At 47.0% G+C, this 16,803-nt stretch overlaps 1 protein-coding gene across 2 annotated transcripts in view; it reads left to right on the top strand.

Annotated features, from left to right (window-relative positions):
- Positions 1 to 1,903: 1,903 nt before the first annotated feature.
- Positions 1,904 to 16,803, top strand: part of ZDHHC12 (zDHHC palmitoyltransferase 12) — a 28,073-nt gene continuing 13,173 nt past the window's right edge. The window contains exons 1-3 of one of the 2 annotated variants that reach the window (XM_082263942.1): positions 1,904 to 2,016; positions 13,918 to 14,078; positions 15,679 to 15,765. In XM_082263942.1, the coding sequence (XP_082120068.1) occupies positions 13,968 to 14,078; positions 15,679 to 15,765 (198 nt within the window). In that variant the 5' untranslated portion in view covers positions 1,904 to 2,016; positions 13,918 to 13,967. Of the gene's footprint in view, positions 2,081 to 13,917; positions 14,079 to 15,678; positions 15,766 to 16,803 lie in introns of both variants that reach the window. The other variant, XM_082263943.1, reaches the window with a different exon arrangement.

Raw genomic sequence — 16,803 nt, 5'->3', positions numbered from 1 at the left:
GCTGGCCTGGTCACTGGTGCTGGCTTGGTCACTGGTGCTGGTCACTGGTGCTGGCCTTGTCACTGGTGCTGGCCTGGTCACTGGTGCTGGTACTGGTGCTGGTACTGGTCACTGGTGCTGGCTTAGTCACTGGTGCTGGTACTGGTCACTGGTGCTGGCCTGGTCACTGGTGCTGGTACTGGTGCTGGTACTGGTCACTGGTGCTGGCTTAGTCACTGGTGCTGGTACTGGTCACTGGTGCTGGCCTGGTCACTGGTGCTGGTACTGGTCACTGGTGCTGGCCTGGTCACTGGTGCTGGCCTGGTCACTGGTGCTGGTACTGGTCACTGGAGCTGGTCACTGGAGTTGGTCACTGGTGCTGGTGACTAGTGTGGGTACTGGCCTGGTGCTGGTACTGGCCTGCTCACTGGTCTTGCTCTCTGGTGCGTGCTGGCCTCTGGGTTAGGTCACAGAGTTGGTTAGAGGAGGTTACTACAGATGCCTGGTGAGGTCACTCACTGTGTTGTGGCCGATCCGATCGATGGCGCGCGCCAAAATGCCTCCTGGAGTGGACGCATGCGGCTGAAGTAGAGAGCAAAGCCGCTGCTTCCTCTCTGCCGCCCCTCGCACAGGCGGAGTGCATGTGATATCACTCCGCCTGTGAGCTGGACCTACAGTGGCTCCGGCGTTCTCACTGCAGGCCTGCTGACTGCCATGACACTCACTGTCAGTGACTGACACAGCCGGGATATTGCTCTGAGCTTGCGGGGGGGGGGAGCCAGCGCATGTGATTGGCGGCTCCGATGGCCGCCGGCCACACACGTTCTCCCGCAGCTGAGAGAGAAAGACGGACGGCTGATGTAAACACAACCGTCTGTCATTCTCCCTGAAGTGATCACAGAGGCTATGCGATCCTGCTATATAGGATCACATGTCTCTGTGATTACTTCACTAGCCATGCCCCCTGACAGTTAGAATCACGCCCCTAGGGACACATTTAACCCCTTGATCAACAGTAATGTTAACCCCTTCCATACCAGTGTCATTTTTACAGTAACTGCATATTTTTAGCATTGATTACTGCAGTAATGTCACTGGTACCCCCAAAAGTGTCAAAAATGTCAGTCAAGGGTCTGATCTGTCCGCCACAATGTCGCAGTCCAACAAAAAAAAAAAAATCGCAGATTGCCGCCATTACTAGTAAAAAAAATAAATAAATAAAAATTACATAAATCTTTCCCGTAGTTAGTAGACGCGATAACTTTTGCGCAAACCAATCAAAATACGCTTATTGCGATTTTTTTTAACCAAAAATATGTCGCAGAAAACAAATTGGCCTAAAATGTTAAAAAAATTTGATTTTTACATTTTTTTGGGGAATTTCATATAAAAAAATTTGGAAAATATTATTTTTTCAAAATTGTCGTTTTTTTTTTTTGTTTATAGCGCAAAAAATAAAAAATCACACAGATGATCAAATACCACCAAAAGAAAGCTCTGTTTGTGGGGAAAAAAGGACGTAAATTTCATTTGGGTACAGCGTCGCACGACCGCGCAATTGTCAGTTAAATTCACGCAGTGCCGAATCGCAAAATAGGCCCTGGTCTTTGAGCAGCCAAATCCTCCGGGGCTAAAGTGGTTAAATTGAATTATATTAAATATTCTAATTTTCTGAGATGCTCCTCTACACCTTTTTATTTAGATTTAAAATATTACAGATCACTTCTATGTTATTACTTCACTCTCTCCAACAAATCTGTTCTATTTCTACTGAGAATACAGCTGTATACAGGGGAAGGAAGGAGTTCAAGGAAGGCTGCAATTCTCACAGCCTTCCTGCATAATTAAAAGGGATTTCCCGCCGGAACTGACCAATCACAGATCAAGATGAGCCGGCCAATCACAGCCTACGTTGAGCTGACCAATCGGCATTTACAAATATGGCAGCGAGCTTCCGCGTTCCACGGCGGTCCTGGGGTTTCCGGGTGGGGAAGGGGTAGAGGAATGGCGGGCGGTGTGCCGGGCACCGGCTGCCTGGTGAGGACGGGACACTCGCTGCTCACCTGGGGGGTGACGCTGGTGCTGTTTCTGTACGACACTGGCAAGTATCCGGCGCGGCCAGGGACACCGCGTGTACTTCGCATGGCTCCTGTATGTCAGCGGTTGCTAGGAGACAGATTGTTCTATTTTCCAGGGATCAGATCTCTGCTTTATGAGCTCAGCATTGCAGCCCCTTCCACCCCCATAGGAGGGCATGTAGTGTTGTGGAACTGACTAGGATTTGTAATGTAGATGGACAATCCCTCCACTCCAATTGCAGCCCTAGAGAAACTTCCAGACAGGATCACGTCCGCCGTCCTCCTCCAACCTCACCGCCCTCCTTAGACCTCGCCGTCCTCCTCCTTGTCCGACCTTCATCGTCCTCGTCGTCCGACCTCGCCGCCGTTGTCGTCCTCCTCAGACCTCGCCATCCTCCTCGTCCCACCTCACCGACGTCCGACCTCGCCATCCTTCTCCTCCTCCAACCTCACCGTCGTCGTCAGACCTCGCCATCCTCCTCCTCTGACCTCCATCTTGTCGTCCGTCCTCCTCGTCAAACCTCCATCTTGTCGTCCGTCCTCCTCGTCAAACCTCCATCTTGTCGTCTGACCTCTCCATCGTCCAGCCTCGCCGTCCTCCTCCTCAGACCTCGCCGTCCTCCTCCTCGTCCGACCCCCGCCGCCGTCCTCCTCATCTGACCTCCATCTTGTCGTCCATCCTCGCCGTCCTCCTCGTCCAACCTCACCATCGTCCTCAGACCTAGCCGTCCTCCTCCTCGTCCCACCTCACCGTCGTCTGACCTCACCGTCGTCCTCAGACCTCGCCGTCCTCCTCCTCGTCCAAACTCGCCGTCGTCGTCCTCGTCCGACCTCCATCTTGTCGTCCTCCACAGACCTCGCCGTCCTTGTCATCCGACCTCGCCGCCATCGTCCTCAGACCTCGCCCTCCTCCTCGTCCGACCCCCGCCGCCGTCCTCCTCCTCCTCCAACCTCACCGTCGTCCTCAGACCTCGCAGTCCTCCTCCTCGTCCGACCTCGCTGTCGTCCTCGTCCGACCTCCATCTTGTCATCCGACCTCGCCGCCCTCTTCCATAGACCTCGCCGTCCTTGTCGTCCGACCTCGCCGCTGTAGTCGTCATCCTAAGGCCTTGTCGTCCGACCTCGCCGCCACCGTCCTCCTCGCCGCCCTCGTCGTCGTCCTCCTTGTCATCTGCCCTTGCCCTCATCGTCCGCCCTCGCCATCCTCCTCATCATCAGCCTGGCTGTCATGGATATACGTTTTGTCGTGCAGACGGCGCCCTCCCATGGAGTTTGTAGACCTAACACAGCTGGAGCTAGCAGTGGGCAGATTGGTCTACTTTAACCACTTCAGCCCGAAAGGTATTCGTACACAAATAAAATGATGTCCTTTTCCCCCCCCCCCCCCCCCCCCCAATAGAGCTTTCTTTTAGTGGTATTTGATCACCTCTGCAGTTTGTATTTTTTACGCTATAAACAAAAAAGGGAAAATAAGAAAAAAACTATTTTTTACTCTATGCTTTAAAACATATCCAGTAAAAAATCGACATATTGTTGGTAAAAAAAAAAATCCCACTAAGTGTAAAAGTTACCTCGTCTACACACTAGGGGAAAGATTTCATAGACTTATAGATTTTTTTTTTTTTGCAGGACTGCAACATTGCGGCGTACAGATCTAAGTGACACTTTTTGGGGACCAGAGACCAATACAGTGATCAGTGCTAAAAAGAAACACTATCACTGTACGAATGAGACTGGCAGGGAGGGGGTTAACATCAGGGGCAATCAAAGGGTTAAATGTGCTCCTAGGGAGTGCTCACTAACTGGGGGTGTGACCTAACCGGAGGGAGACCGATCCATGTTTCTGCTTAGCAGAAACACAAGATCTCCATTTTCCTCCCTTACAAAACGGCGGTTCGCCTTGTTTAAATAGGCAGACCGTTGTTCTGCCAGCGGGTGCCGGCGGCCATCATGCCATTTGTGTCCAGTCACAGCGGTAGAGGGGCTCCGGCGGTGCATGCGCCCCAGATCTCGTGCACAAAATCACGTACACGATTTTGCACAGTCGGGCCGCCCTGCCGCAGTATATATATTTTTTGTTATTAGACGATCATTACGATCATGGAAATGGTCATGTAAGCGAGTTTATTCTCAAAATAAGTTATAGCGTTTACAAACTACGGGATAGATTTTTGGACGGTGGCAATCGCCGCCGCTCCTCCTGCCTCCCCCCTGTGTCTAAACAGCGCGCTGCCGAAACTTTGTGCACGAAATCACGTAGTACTACGTGGTTTTGCGCAGCCGAGCCACCCTGCTGCAGTAATATTACGATGGGCGGTCGGTAAGAGGTTAATGTGCTAGTATGTGATGCATACTAGCACATTATGACTTTACCTTGCCGAGTATAAAAAAATAAAGTCCAGTGGTATAAAACCACGTTAAAAGGGAGCTGAACTTGCCTTTCCTTCAGCAGTCTCCAATCCCTCATCGCCATCTTCTGCTGTCTTCACTGGCCGGCTCAGGATGACATCACTCCTGCCCATGCGCAGGAGTCCGTCATGGTGGCACACAGGGACCGTGCCAGGGCTGTGAGCTGAGCTGCGTATGTGTGGTTCTGTCTACATGCAGGAGAAGACAACGATCAGGCAGATAGATGTATTTAATTGGAGAAGAGTCATTGCATGCCTCCTCTACAATAAAACCAAAAAAGCCCGCCTGCTCGCGGTTTGGGACAGCAGAATTTTAGTTTCACTTTAACCACTTCTGGACTGGAAGATTTGCCCCCTTAATGACCAGGCCCTATTTTGCGATTTGGCACTGTTACTTTGATGGACAGTTGCGCGGTCATGCAATGCCGTACCCAAACAAAATTTTCGTCCTTTTTTTCCCACAAATAGAGCTTTCTTTTGGTGGTATTTGATCACCTGTGCGATTTTTATTATTTTTTATTTTTTGCGTTCTAAACAAAAAGAGCGACAATTTTGAAAAAAAACAATATTTTTCACATTCTGCTATACGACAGTCCCAAAAAAGAAATTTAAAAATCAAAATTTTTTAACATTTTAGGCCAATTTGTTTTCTGCTACATATTTTTGGTAAACAAAATTGCAATAAGAGTCCTTTCACACGGGCGGTTCATATGTCCGTTTTTCATCCCATTTTTTTGCGGATGATAAAACGGACATAATGAATGTCAATGGGATTGCGGATGTCAGCGGACATGTCTGTGGTCATCTCAAAAGTCGCGCCCCCCCCCCCCACAGTTAGAATCACTCCCCTAGGGTCACATTTAACCCCTTGATCACCCCCAGGGTTAACCCCTTCCCTGCCAGTGTCATTATTACAGTAACAGTGCATATTTTTAGCACTGATTACTGTAGTAAAGTCACTGGTCCCCCCAAAAGTGTAAAAATGTCAGTTAGGGGTCCAATCTGTCCGCCGCAATGTCGCAGTCCCGCAAAAGAAAAAAAAAATCGCAGATCACCGCCATCACTAGTAAAAAAAAAAAAAAAAATAATCTTTGCCGTAGTTAATAGACGATAACTTTTGCACAAACCAATCAAAATACGCTTAGGGTCCTTTCACACGGAGCGGACCGTATTTCCCTCCGCTCCGGCACTTTTTCTTTTTTTACGGACACGTATGACACTTGTGTCATCCAGTCCGTATGTCCGTTTATCTTCCCATCCGTTTGCTGATGATAAACAGAGATAATGCATGTCAATGGCATTGCGGATATCAGCGGATGACACCGCTGACATCCATTTTTGCGTCTGTTCCGTTTTTTTAAACAAAAGAAAAATAGGGTTCTCTTCCGTTCCAAAAAACGGAACAGAACTGAAAGGTCCGAGACCCGCTTCCTGATTGGCCGAAAGGTGAAAACATGCTATTGGTCGAGGAGAAGGCGGGAGGACTCGAGGAGAAGCCACCGCTGCAGGTAAGTGCACTGGCTTTCTGCACTGAAAGGGGGTACGCATTGGTCAGTCTGCATTGAAAGGGGGCACGCAGTGGTCAGTCTGCATTGAAAGGGGGCACGCAGTGGTCAGTCTGCATTGAAAGGGGGCACGCAGTGGTCAGACTGCATTGAAAGGGGGCACGCAGTGGTCAGTCTGCATTGAAAGGGGGCACGCAGTGGTCAGTCTGCATTGAAAGGGGGCATGTGCAGTGGTCAGACTGCATTGAAAGGGGGCATGTGCAGTGGTCAGTCTGCATTGAAAGGGGGCACCCAGTGGTCAGACTGCATGGAAAGGGGGCACCCAGTGGTCAGACTGCATTGAAAGGGGGCACGCAGTGGTCAGACTGCATTGAAAGGGGGCACGCAGTGGTCAGACTGCATTGAAAGGGGGCACCCAGTGGTCAGACTGCATTGAAAGGGGGCACGCGCAGTGGTCAGTCTGCATTGAAAGGGGGACACACTATACCTTGATTACTTAAGGCCCCTTTCACACTTTTGTGACCTCAAAGTCACGCAATTTTCTACAGCCTTTTTTGCCGCAAAGCAATGCCTATTACATTTATGCATACATTTTGTACGGCCCCCGAATGATGTTACAAAAATCCAAATGGCCCTTGGCAGAAAAAAGGTTTCCCACCCCTGGTTTAGGAGATATTTACAGTGCATGCAGCCGATTACGTAATCGGCGAATGCGCTCTGAAGGAACGGCCACCCATGCTGTTCCTTCAGAGCCCTATGCCGTGAACGGCGGCTCCCGTGCGCATGCGCGGGAGTGATATAATCGCGCCTCCGGCCTATCAGATGGCCAGAGGATGCGAACAAGGAAGCAGGACGGCCGGACATGTCGGCCGCCCTGTCGCTGAGTGGGTGGCACTGCGAGGGCTTCGTTTTAAGGTAAGTACTAGCTCATTATGCCTTTGTCTTTCTCATTTTTTTATGAGGGTTTACTTCCTCTTTAACTGGGGGTCTTACATGAAGCTATATGAAGGGTGAAGGGGTTAAAATAACTTTTTTATATTATAGTAGTACTAAAAGCTGATTTTTTTTTTTCATGGATATAATCATTTTAAATATAATGCACAATATGGGTAAACTTTTACTTTAAATGTAATTGTAATGCCTTATATCACCTCTAATCTATCCACGTCCAGCGTCTCTGGGTTCAGATGTTGATCTTCCCTGCACAGAGCCCTTAACCTCCCTGGCGGTATTCCCGAGTGTGGCTCGGGGGTTAACTTTCAGTACCAAAAGCGGTAACCCCGAGCCACACTCGGGATTACCCCACAATGTTACTCACCTACCCTGCGATCCCCGCCGTCCTCCCCATCGTCCTCGCACTCTCTCCCTGCTCTGTGCAAGGCCAATTGCCGGCACTTGCCTTATGGTTCCCTCCTGCGAGCGTTGCGACGCAGGGGGGGTGGAACCGGTGGCAAATTCAAAAATGTAAATACACCAAATGACATGATACAAAGCTGTATCATGCCATTTCACCTGGTGACTTGTCCAGTGCACTGCCTGTGCTTTTCCAGTGCTTTGTGCCTGGAAAATAGAGAACGACCATGGTGTCCAAAAAAAATTTTTTTAGCGCAAAAGCGCTTTTAGACAAACTGGAAAACAGCGACAGCGAAACGGAGTTACTTGAACTGATCGATAGCGATTTGCGGGAAAATTCGTCATCCGGTACGGAAAGTGACGACAGCGACGATTCTGATGTCTTTCTGGCACATCGCTCCGTTGGAAATTCTGAAGAATCATTTGATATACTTCCCAAATTCCACAAGCGATGTGCCAGAAAGAGACATCAGAATCGTCACTTTCCGTACCTGATGACGAATTTTCCCACGAATCGCGATCGCTCAGTTCTTCAAGTAACTCCGTTTCGCTGACGCTGTTTTCCAGTTCATCTAAAAGCGGTTTTGCGCAAAAAGAATGCTTTATGGACGCCATGGTTGTTCTCAATTTTCCAGGCACAAAGCACTGGAAAAGTCACCAGGTGAAATCCTGTGGTGAAATGGGATGATACAGTGTAATCTGTTAGGATCACAGCTTTCTATCATCTCATTTAGTGTATTTACATTTTTGAAATTGGCGCCGGTTCCACCCACCTGTGTCACAGCACTCGCAGGGAAGGGAACCGGAACACAGGTCCCGGCATCAGCCAAGCACACAGCCGGAGGACGGCAGGGGATCGCAGGGAAGGTGAGTTTTAAAATATAAAACCGATTTCCATGCAAAACAATGTACCGCTTTTAGCACAGAAATCCTGACATAATCAGACCGCCAGGGAGGTTAAAGTGATTGTAAACATTGTATTTTTTTTTTAACAACAAACTTGTCATACTTACCCGCTCTGTGTAATGGTTTTGCACAGAGCAGCACTGATTCTCCTCTTCTGCTTAACTATTTTCATAATAGATAGTTGTCGATTAATCGATTAGTTGTTTCAGGCCTACTTGGAACTCAACAATAGTTGAGGCCTCAATGGTCTGGTTTACCTTTTGGACATTATCACTAATTTGTGGCGTAGATGAGGGTTTGCATTTGGGATGCTGCTCTTTAACCACTTGCCGACCAGTCACTGGGACTGTACTGCGGCAAAGTGGCTCGATTCCGTCCAGCGACGTAGACCTACGTCGCTGGACTCCTCCCCTTGTGGGCGGCGCGCACAGTGGGAGTCAGGCCAGGGGAGGAGCAGCGGCGATCGCCGCCGCTCTTCCCCGATCGTCGGGGAATCGAGTCTGGAGATCCGCCCGCTTGTGTAAACAAAGCGGGCGGATCTCCTAAGTGACAGACAGTGACAGATTGCAGGGTTCAGCGTAGCTGAACCTGCGATCTGTCCCTGTGTCACTCAGTCACCTCCCCCCACACACGTCAGTAAGCACCAGGCATACATTAACCCCTCCCTCTCGAATATTTATAGCACTGATTACTGTAGTAATGTCACTGGTACCCCCAAAAGTGTCAAAAATGTCAGTCAAGGGTCCGATCTGTCCGCCGCAATGTCGCTGTCCTGCAAAAAAAATCGCAGATCGCCGCCATTACTCGTTAAAAAAAAAAAAAACACCAAAAATGACAATCCAAACGCAATAACTTTTGCGCAAACCAATCAAAATACGCTTATTGTGATTTTTTTACCAAACATAGGTAGCAGAAAACAAATTGGCCAAAAATGTTAAAATTAGATTTTTACATTTTTTTGGGGGGGAATTTCATATAAAAAAATGTGAAAAATATTGTTATTTTTTCAAAATTTACGCTCTTTTTTGTTAGCGCAAAAAGTAAAAATCGCACAGGTGATCAAATACCACCAAAAGAAAGCTCTGTGGGAAAAAAAGGACGTCAATTTTGTTTGGGTACGGCATCGCACGACCGCGCAATTGTCAGTTAAAGTCGCACAGTGCCGAATCACAAAAAGTGGCCTGGACGTAAGACAGCAAAATCCTCCGGTGGTAAAGTGGTTAAAATATAATAAAAATAGAGATCATTACCCTCATTTTTTATGTTAATAAACATTAGTAGAAGTGAATGTATTGGAAAAAAAAAAAAAATATATACCAGAAGTTGGTCTCTGACAACACATTTTACCGACCCCACAGCACTGTTCATGTGGTCTCAGTCAAAGGGGCTTGGTTGACATTTAGAAGGAGCCAGCCAATTAGCAGCTGGTGTCAATCATACTGGATTCTGTACAGGAATGCATGCAAAATCCAGAGCATGCTGGCTGTGCAATGCTGAGCAAGGTGTGGCACAGAATGGGTGGAGCAAACAGACTAGTCACCCCCCCGAAACAAGGAATCCCTCTCGCAGTGATGGCAAACCTTGGCACTCCAGATGTTTTGGAATTACATTTCCCACGATGCTCATGCACTCTTCAGTTTAGTTGAGCGTCATGGGAAATGTAGTTCCAAAACCACTGGAGTGCCAAGGTTTGCCGTCACTGGATAAGCAAGCCCTTTAAGAAAATCGTTGTCATTATTTATTGCATTGACCTGCAGTTCTATGGCACCCAGCCATATTCCAGCTTTTTTATCTTGTATTATGTAGACCAATCATTCTCACTCTAGAGCTACGTGGAACCTAAAGGGGTGCTGGGGCCAACATCACTTGCAGAACCATCTGCATGACAACAGTGGGGCCTCTCCTCTTGTTCCTCAGATACATTGCCATTACCAGTAAGGGATGGATTGTTCCCACTCGCCTTCAGGGTAAGGGGAATCCTTTGCACTGACCAATGAAAGGAAACACTACACTGACCACTAAAGTAAGGGGACTGTCTTAAAGTGTAACCCTAAAAGAAAACAGGATCTTGTCCCTATAAAGCACGTTATACAGCACAATGCTTGTGCTGTGTAATTTGTCCCCTTGTTTAACCTAAAAAAAACAGGCTGATCCTGCAAGTTTCTACCCTTTCCCCTGTAAACTGACCACCACAGCCCTCAAAATTTACACTCGCCTGCTCACATTTGGCGAGTGTAAATATCAGGACTGCGAGTATGGACAGGGCTTCGCTGTCCCAGGAATTTATATCCAGTGCTCCCCTAGCTGTGCACAGGCTCGCAGCACAGGCATTTCAATAGGAAGGAACTGTACAGTAGCCTGGGACCGCCCTTCTCCACCTCCCTCCTGTGTACAACCCTGCCCCCCCCCGCACATGCTCGCAGCGTGGGCATTTCAATAGGATCTGTACAGCTGCCTGGGACCCCCCCTGCTCTACCTCCCTCCTACTGCTCATTCCTGCCCACCCCGCACAAGTTCACAGCGTGGGTATTTCAATAGGCACCGTCAGCCCCCTGGGACCGCCCCGCTCCACCCCCCTCGTGCCACACATCCCCTCCCGCACAGGTTCGCAGCATGGGCATTTCAGCCACATGGGATCGCCCCTCTTCAACTCCCTCCTGTTAAGACATCTAGGAAATGGAGAGGTGCATGTCTTAAGGCAGTCCTAAGTGAGCAGGGTCAAACCCCCTTGGTCCGCCCTCAGTGAGCACCGATGCCTGACCTCTGTGGCTGCAGGAGAATGGTAACTATGATGACAGTGTGCTGTAAATGGATGCAGTGCATGTGCTTGAGGGGGTTGGAGGCATTGAATGGGGGGATTATACAAAATGTGTGCTGGGAGGAAAGGGGGGGGGGGCTAGAGCATCAATGTGCTGAATTGGGGGGGGGGGGAGTTATTTTGAGGAATTGGTATAAAGGATTAAAAAATAAAGGATTGGGGGGAGGGGGTGGGGTAGAATTGGAAGTGTAGGTCTGAAACATACTCATTCCAAATCACGGCGGCTAAAATAGAACACAAGAGACATATAGCGGAAGAGAGTAAAAAAAACCCCAAGAAATTCTTTAAGTATATAAACAGTAAGAAAGCGAGGCCAGAACACATTGGCCCCATAAAAGACAAGGGAGATTTGGCCACTGAGGACAGAGAAAAGGCGGAAGTGTTAAATAATTTCTTCTCTTCAGTCTTCACAAAAGAATTGGGGGGCTACACTAAGCCAGCTTGTAAGGCCAAACTAAACACACCTCCGGAAGTACCGCCATGGCTAACAGAAGATAGACTTGGAACTAAACTAGAGAAACTTAACCTAAATAAATCACTGGGACCGGATGGCTTGCACCTGAGGGTTCTTAAAGAGCTCAGCAAGGTGATTGCCAGACCATTATTCATGATTTTTAAGGATAGTTTACAGACGGGTATGGTGCCAGCTGATTGGAAAAAAGCCAACGTGGTACCAATATTTAAAAAAGGGCCGAGATATATCCCGGGTAACTATAGGCCGATCAGCCTAACATCAGTAGTCTGCAAGATTTTGGAGGGGATGTTAAGGGACTACATACAAGACTTTAATAATGAGAACGGTATTATTAGTAGTAATCGGCATGGATTCATGAAAAATCATTCTTGCCAAACCAATCTATTAACCTTCTATGATGATGTGAGCTGCCACCTAGATAAAGGAAAGCCTGTGGATGTGGTGTATCTGGACTTTGCAAAGGCCTTTGACACCGTTCCCCACAAACGCTTACTGTTCAAACTAAGGAAGGTAGGTATGGACCATAAGGTGAGTACCTGGATAGAGAACTGGCTCCAGGGGAGAGTCCAGAGGGTGGTGATTAATGGGGAGTACTCAGATTGGGTGGGTGTGGAAAGCGTGGTCCTGCAGGGTTCTGTCCTGGGACCAATCCTGTTAAATTTATTCATAAATGATCTAGAGGAGGGGCTATCTAGTACAATCTCAGTATTTGCAGATGATACTAAACTAAGCATGCCAATATCTTCTATGCAGGATGTAGAAACCTTACAAGCAGACCTGAACAAAATAACGGGGTGGGCAACTACATGGCAAATGAGGTTTAATGTTGAAAAATGTAAAGTAATGCACTTGGGTACCAGAAAGCAAGCTACTCACTAGGGGGGGAGCCTCTGGGTGAATCTAACATGGAAAAGGACCTGGGGGTACTGGTAGACAACAGGCTTGGCAGTGGCATGCAATGCCAAGCTGCTGCAAGCAAAGCCAACAGAATACTGGGATGTATAAAAAAGGGGATTCACTCCAGAAATAAAGAGATTATTCTCCCACTCTACAAAACTCTGGTCCGGCCACATCTGGAGTATGCTGTCCAGTTCTGGGCACCGGTCCTCAGGAAGGATGTGCTAGAACTGGAAAGAGTCCAGAGAAGGGCAACAAAAATAATTAGGGGAATGGAGGACATCAGCTATGAGGAAAGACTACAAGCACTGAACCTATTCTCTCTGGAGAAGAGAAGATTGAGGGGGGATATGATATCAATGTACAAATACTGTACTGGCGACCCTAGCATAAGGAACAAACTATTCAGAGAAAGGGAATACAATAAGACACGTGGCCACTCACTAAAACTAGAGGAAAGGCGGTTTAACCTTAAAGTACGTAGGGGGTTCTTAACTGTCAGAGCAGTAAGCATGTGGAATTCTCTTCTGCAAACAGTCGTATCAGCAGGGAGCATCGATCGTTTCAAAAAACTATTAGATGGGCACCTTAAAGACCACAACATACAGGGGTATACAATGCAAACACACACACACACATAGGTTGAACTGGATGGACTGATGAAGTAGTGGCGAGTAACTCTTAAGGCCTGGCGAGTAGCTCAGGACTTGAAATTTTGAGCCCTGGACCATGGTATATCATGGCTGCTGAGCCATGACACCATGGTCAGTTTACGTGCCTCCGTCATCCGCAGCCCCTCCTGTCTGCTCTCCTCTTTCCCCTCCCTACCTGTCAGAGACATTGTCCGCCCCTCCACTCCTGCTGCTGAAATAACATCTACGTCTCCTAATGCTGTGTGCCCGTTTGTGTGTGTGTGATTTATATAAAAAAAAAAAAATGCCGTCTATACCGGGTTTCAGAGTGCCGCTCACGTGACCGGCTGCCTTTCTCCTCCCTGCTGACATCAGCAGGGGATTCTTAGCCCCTCCCGCTGTCAGACGGGGAAAGGAGAGAGGCGGCCGGTCACGTGAGCACCGAGTGGCACTCTGAAAGCAGGTATAGATGGCATTTCTTTTATAAATCACACACGGGCAAACAGCATTATGAGACAGAACAGATAGTATGAAGAGTTCAGAGTGTCTTAGCCACTTGAATTTCCTTTCTGGTGATTACTAGTACTTGATTAATTTTCATTTAGTGAATATTAGTGGAAAAAAATTGTCAAAGGAGGGGGATGTAAAAAATCACTCACTTTGGTGTCAAACACTCTAGGTATGCCATATCGACATCTAATGTAATGTGTTGCAATCAGTATTATTTTTTTAGCATGGGTTCTCCCAGACCTGAAAATTATTTCGGGGATTCCTTTGGTGTTAAAAAGGATGAAGATAATGAATTTTGATCCAGTACTGTTTAGTAGTAGTTGATGCCTAAAACTTGCCTGTCTTGTCTATTTCAGATCTTTATCACCAGGAGAATAAATGGATATACCTAAAGCCTCTTCTCTTCATGTTAACAGTCCTGTGTTCGGTGGGGCTGTATTTTGCTGTATCACTCATGGACCCAGGCTATGTACTCTCTGACAGTGAGAAGGTGATGGTCCCAGTCTTTCAGAACAATGTATGTCTTGGTGAAAAATGTTTGGGGGATGAACTGTCTGTTGTGTAAAGTAGCCGATCAGCTTCTCTTCATAATCCTGATCTGCACTGGAAATGCATAGTTGCCAACATTTGAAAAAAATTTCACTTTGCAGCACAGCTATCAATTACCACACCCACTTCCTTAAAGCTCCGCCCACTCCACATAATCTCCGCCTACTTATATTATAGGGTCTACTCAATAAAAAGAGAGAATTACAGGGAAAAGGGAATTTTAAACTTGAGGCCTAAGTAGTAGAGTTGGAATAATTCTCCCATTCAGCTGCACTACTTCTGCCTAAAGTTTAAAGTTCTCATCACAATTCCCTGCAATTCTAAAGTGTCAAATGTGCTCAGGTGTGACCATACAAAAAATGTAATATGTATATATAAATAAAGTGCAAAGTGTAAATAAGTACATATCCGGGACAATGTAAATTACCCGGGACAGGTTCCTATTTGCCGGGACTGTCCCGGCAAAAACGGGACAGTTGGCAAGTATGGAAATGGGAAATAAAGAAGCTGATTCCTAATTCCTTTCAATTATGAGTGTAGAATTTTAACGAACCCATGACCCTCTAGTCTTAGAAATGGAGAGTCCTACTATTCCTGGTTATATTAGTAGTTGCTCCTCTGTACAACACAGTCTGCATGGTGTTGACTCTTGATAAAAGCAAGCAATGCTCTGAATTACAAAAAAACGTAATCATTTAGCCATCTCTGCCCTCCTAAGAGGTAATAAGGAGCACCTTAATTGAAAAATCTCTATTTAAACAGAGCAGATTATTTGCCCTTCTACTAGGAAGAGAAAGCAGGAAAGTATTGCATGTTTCCCACTGACAGATGAGAATCTGGCAACCGCCAGTTTTCCAACGACATTTTGGATTACAGGCAGGCACATCCCTGTTTGTTAAAGAATAGCGCACACATGCAAAAGAAATGACTATCAAATATGAAGACAATCCATAAATAAAAATGGGGATTTGGTCCCACCATATGGCCATATCGTGCTCAAGCCCACAACTACGTCAAAGTACCCCATTATCAGTGGGTCCTACACTATCCATAAAAAAGGATGAATCCAGCCTCTCTAACCCTTGGAGACAACACTCCTTGCTGGGAGAGATGTGCTAATGTACTACAAGGGACTCCTCCTATATCTACTTGATGGTGGACACTGATTGAGTACAGGTGTGTGGGGGGGGGGGGGGGGGTGCTCAACCTCAGAAGTCTGGTCAGACCGAATACATAATAAACAAGCAAAAAGTTGGGGGAGCAAACCCTGAACATGTATATCTAAAGCCGATGCAGCTATGAACCAAGTGACATGCATATTAAAGAATAGCGCACGCATGCAAAAGAAATGACTATCAAATATGAAGACAATCCATAAATAAAAATGGGGATTTGGTCCCACCATATGGCCATATCGTGCGCAAGCCCACAACTACGTCAAAGTACCCCATTGTCAGTGGGTCCTACACTATCCATCCCTGTTTGTATCCTTACTTGTGACATCTGCTATCTATTTACTGCCCAGCACCATTAATAGTCTGAACACATCAATTTTTTTTTTCTTAAAGATTTTTTCAGAACTTGCGGAGCAGGAGACGAGTGCATTGACTTCCAGCACAGTTCGAATGAGGCGGTGTGGATACTGCTTGTTAAAAGTATGTCTGTGAGTAATGCATTCCTCTGGCATTGCATGGATATTTATGTACAGATAAGGCCAGGATTTCTTGGACTGTATGGTAATGCTTTTTTAATAGGAAAAGGAAAAATTCAATGCCTTGGATTCCAGCCTGCTTAGATAACCCAGCCCTGCATATTGTTATAGTAAGGTTTTTCCACTATCAACCATAAACGTGGAAAAGTCCTTTCTCCAAATAATAAGTCTACCTCAAAGTGTTACTAAATCCACAGCAGTAAAATCAGTCTGTATATGCAGTAAAGCATGCTTGTTATACTCACTGTGGAACCTAAGGGGTTAATCCTCTGCATTGTGTAAAAAGGCTGTTTGATCCTGTATGTACAGATCCTCCTCCTCTTCCCCGGGCTCCATAACGGGTCCTGATAATACAAAGCCTTTGGAGTCAGGCTGCACATGCTCACTTTGGTGTGTATTGCTAGACTGATTTTTTTTTTTTTTTATTGGGAAAGTGCATGTGATCAGCACAGGGCCAATCAGCACTGTCCAGACAGAGGGTCAGGGGTCCTGGATCCTGATAGGACAGCTCAGTGCAGTATGAAAACTCCTACAAGATTAAGCAGGAACTGATAGAAGTCACAACAATTCTATATACTGCTGATAAGAAAAGGTATTTAGCAGTTTATATTTCCTAAAAATAATTGCATTTCCATGTTCTGTGTACTGAGAGACCAGATATAGTGACTGCAGGCTCCTGGGGAGACCAGATATAGTGACTGCAGGCTCCTGGGGAGACCAGATATAGTGAATGCACGCTCCTGGGGAGACCAGATATAGTGACTGCAGGCTCCTGGGAGACCAGATATAGTGACTGCAGGCTCCTGGGAGACCAGATATAGTGACTGCAGGCTCCTGGGAGACCAGATATAGTGACTGCAGGCTCCTGGTGAGACCAGATATAGTGAATTCAGGCTCCCGGGGAGACCAGATATAGTGAATTCAAGGCTCCTGGTGAGACCAGATATAGTGACTGCAGGCTCCTGGTGAGACCAGATAGAGT

The sequence above is a fragment of the Pelophylax lessonae genome, assembly GCF_965119305.1.
Source record: "Pelophylax lessonae genome assembly, chromosome: 7".
NCBI lineage: Eukaryota > Metazoa > Chordata > Amphibia > Anura > Ranidae > Pelophylax > Pelophylax lessonae.
Note: the sequence above shows the minus strand (reverse complement) of the source record. Positions and strands in the feature narration are given on the sequence as shown.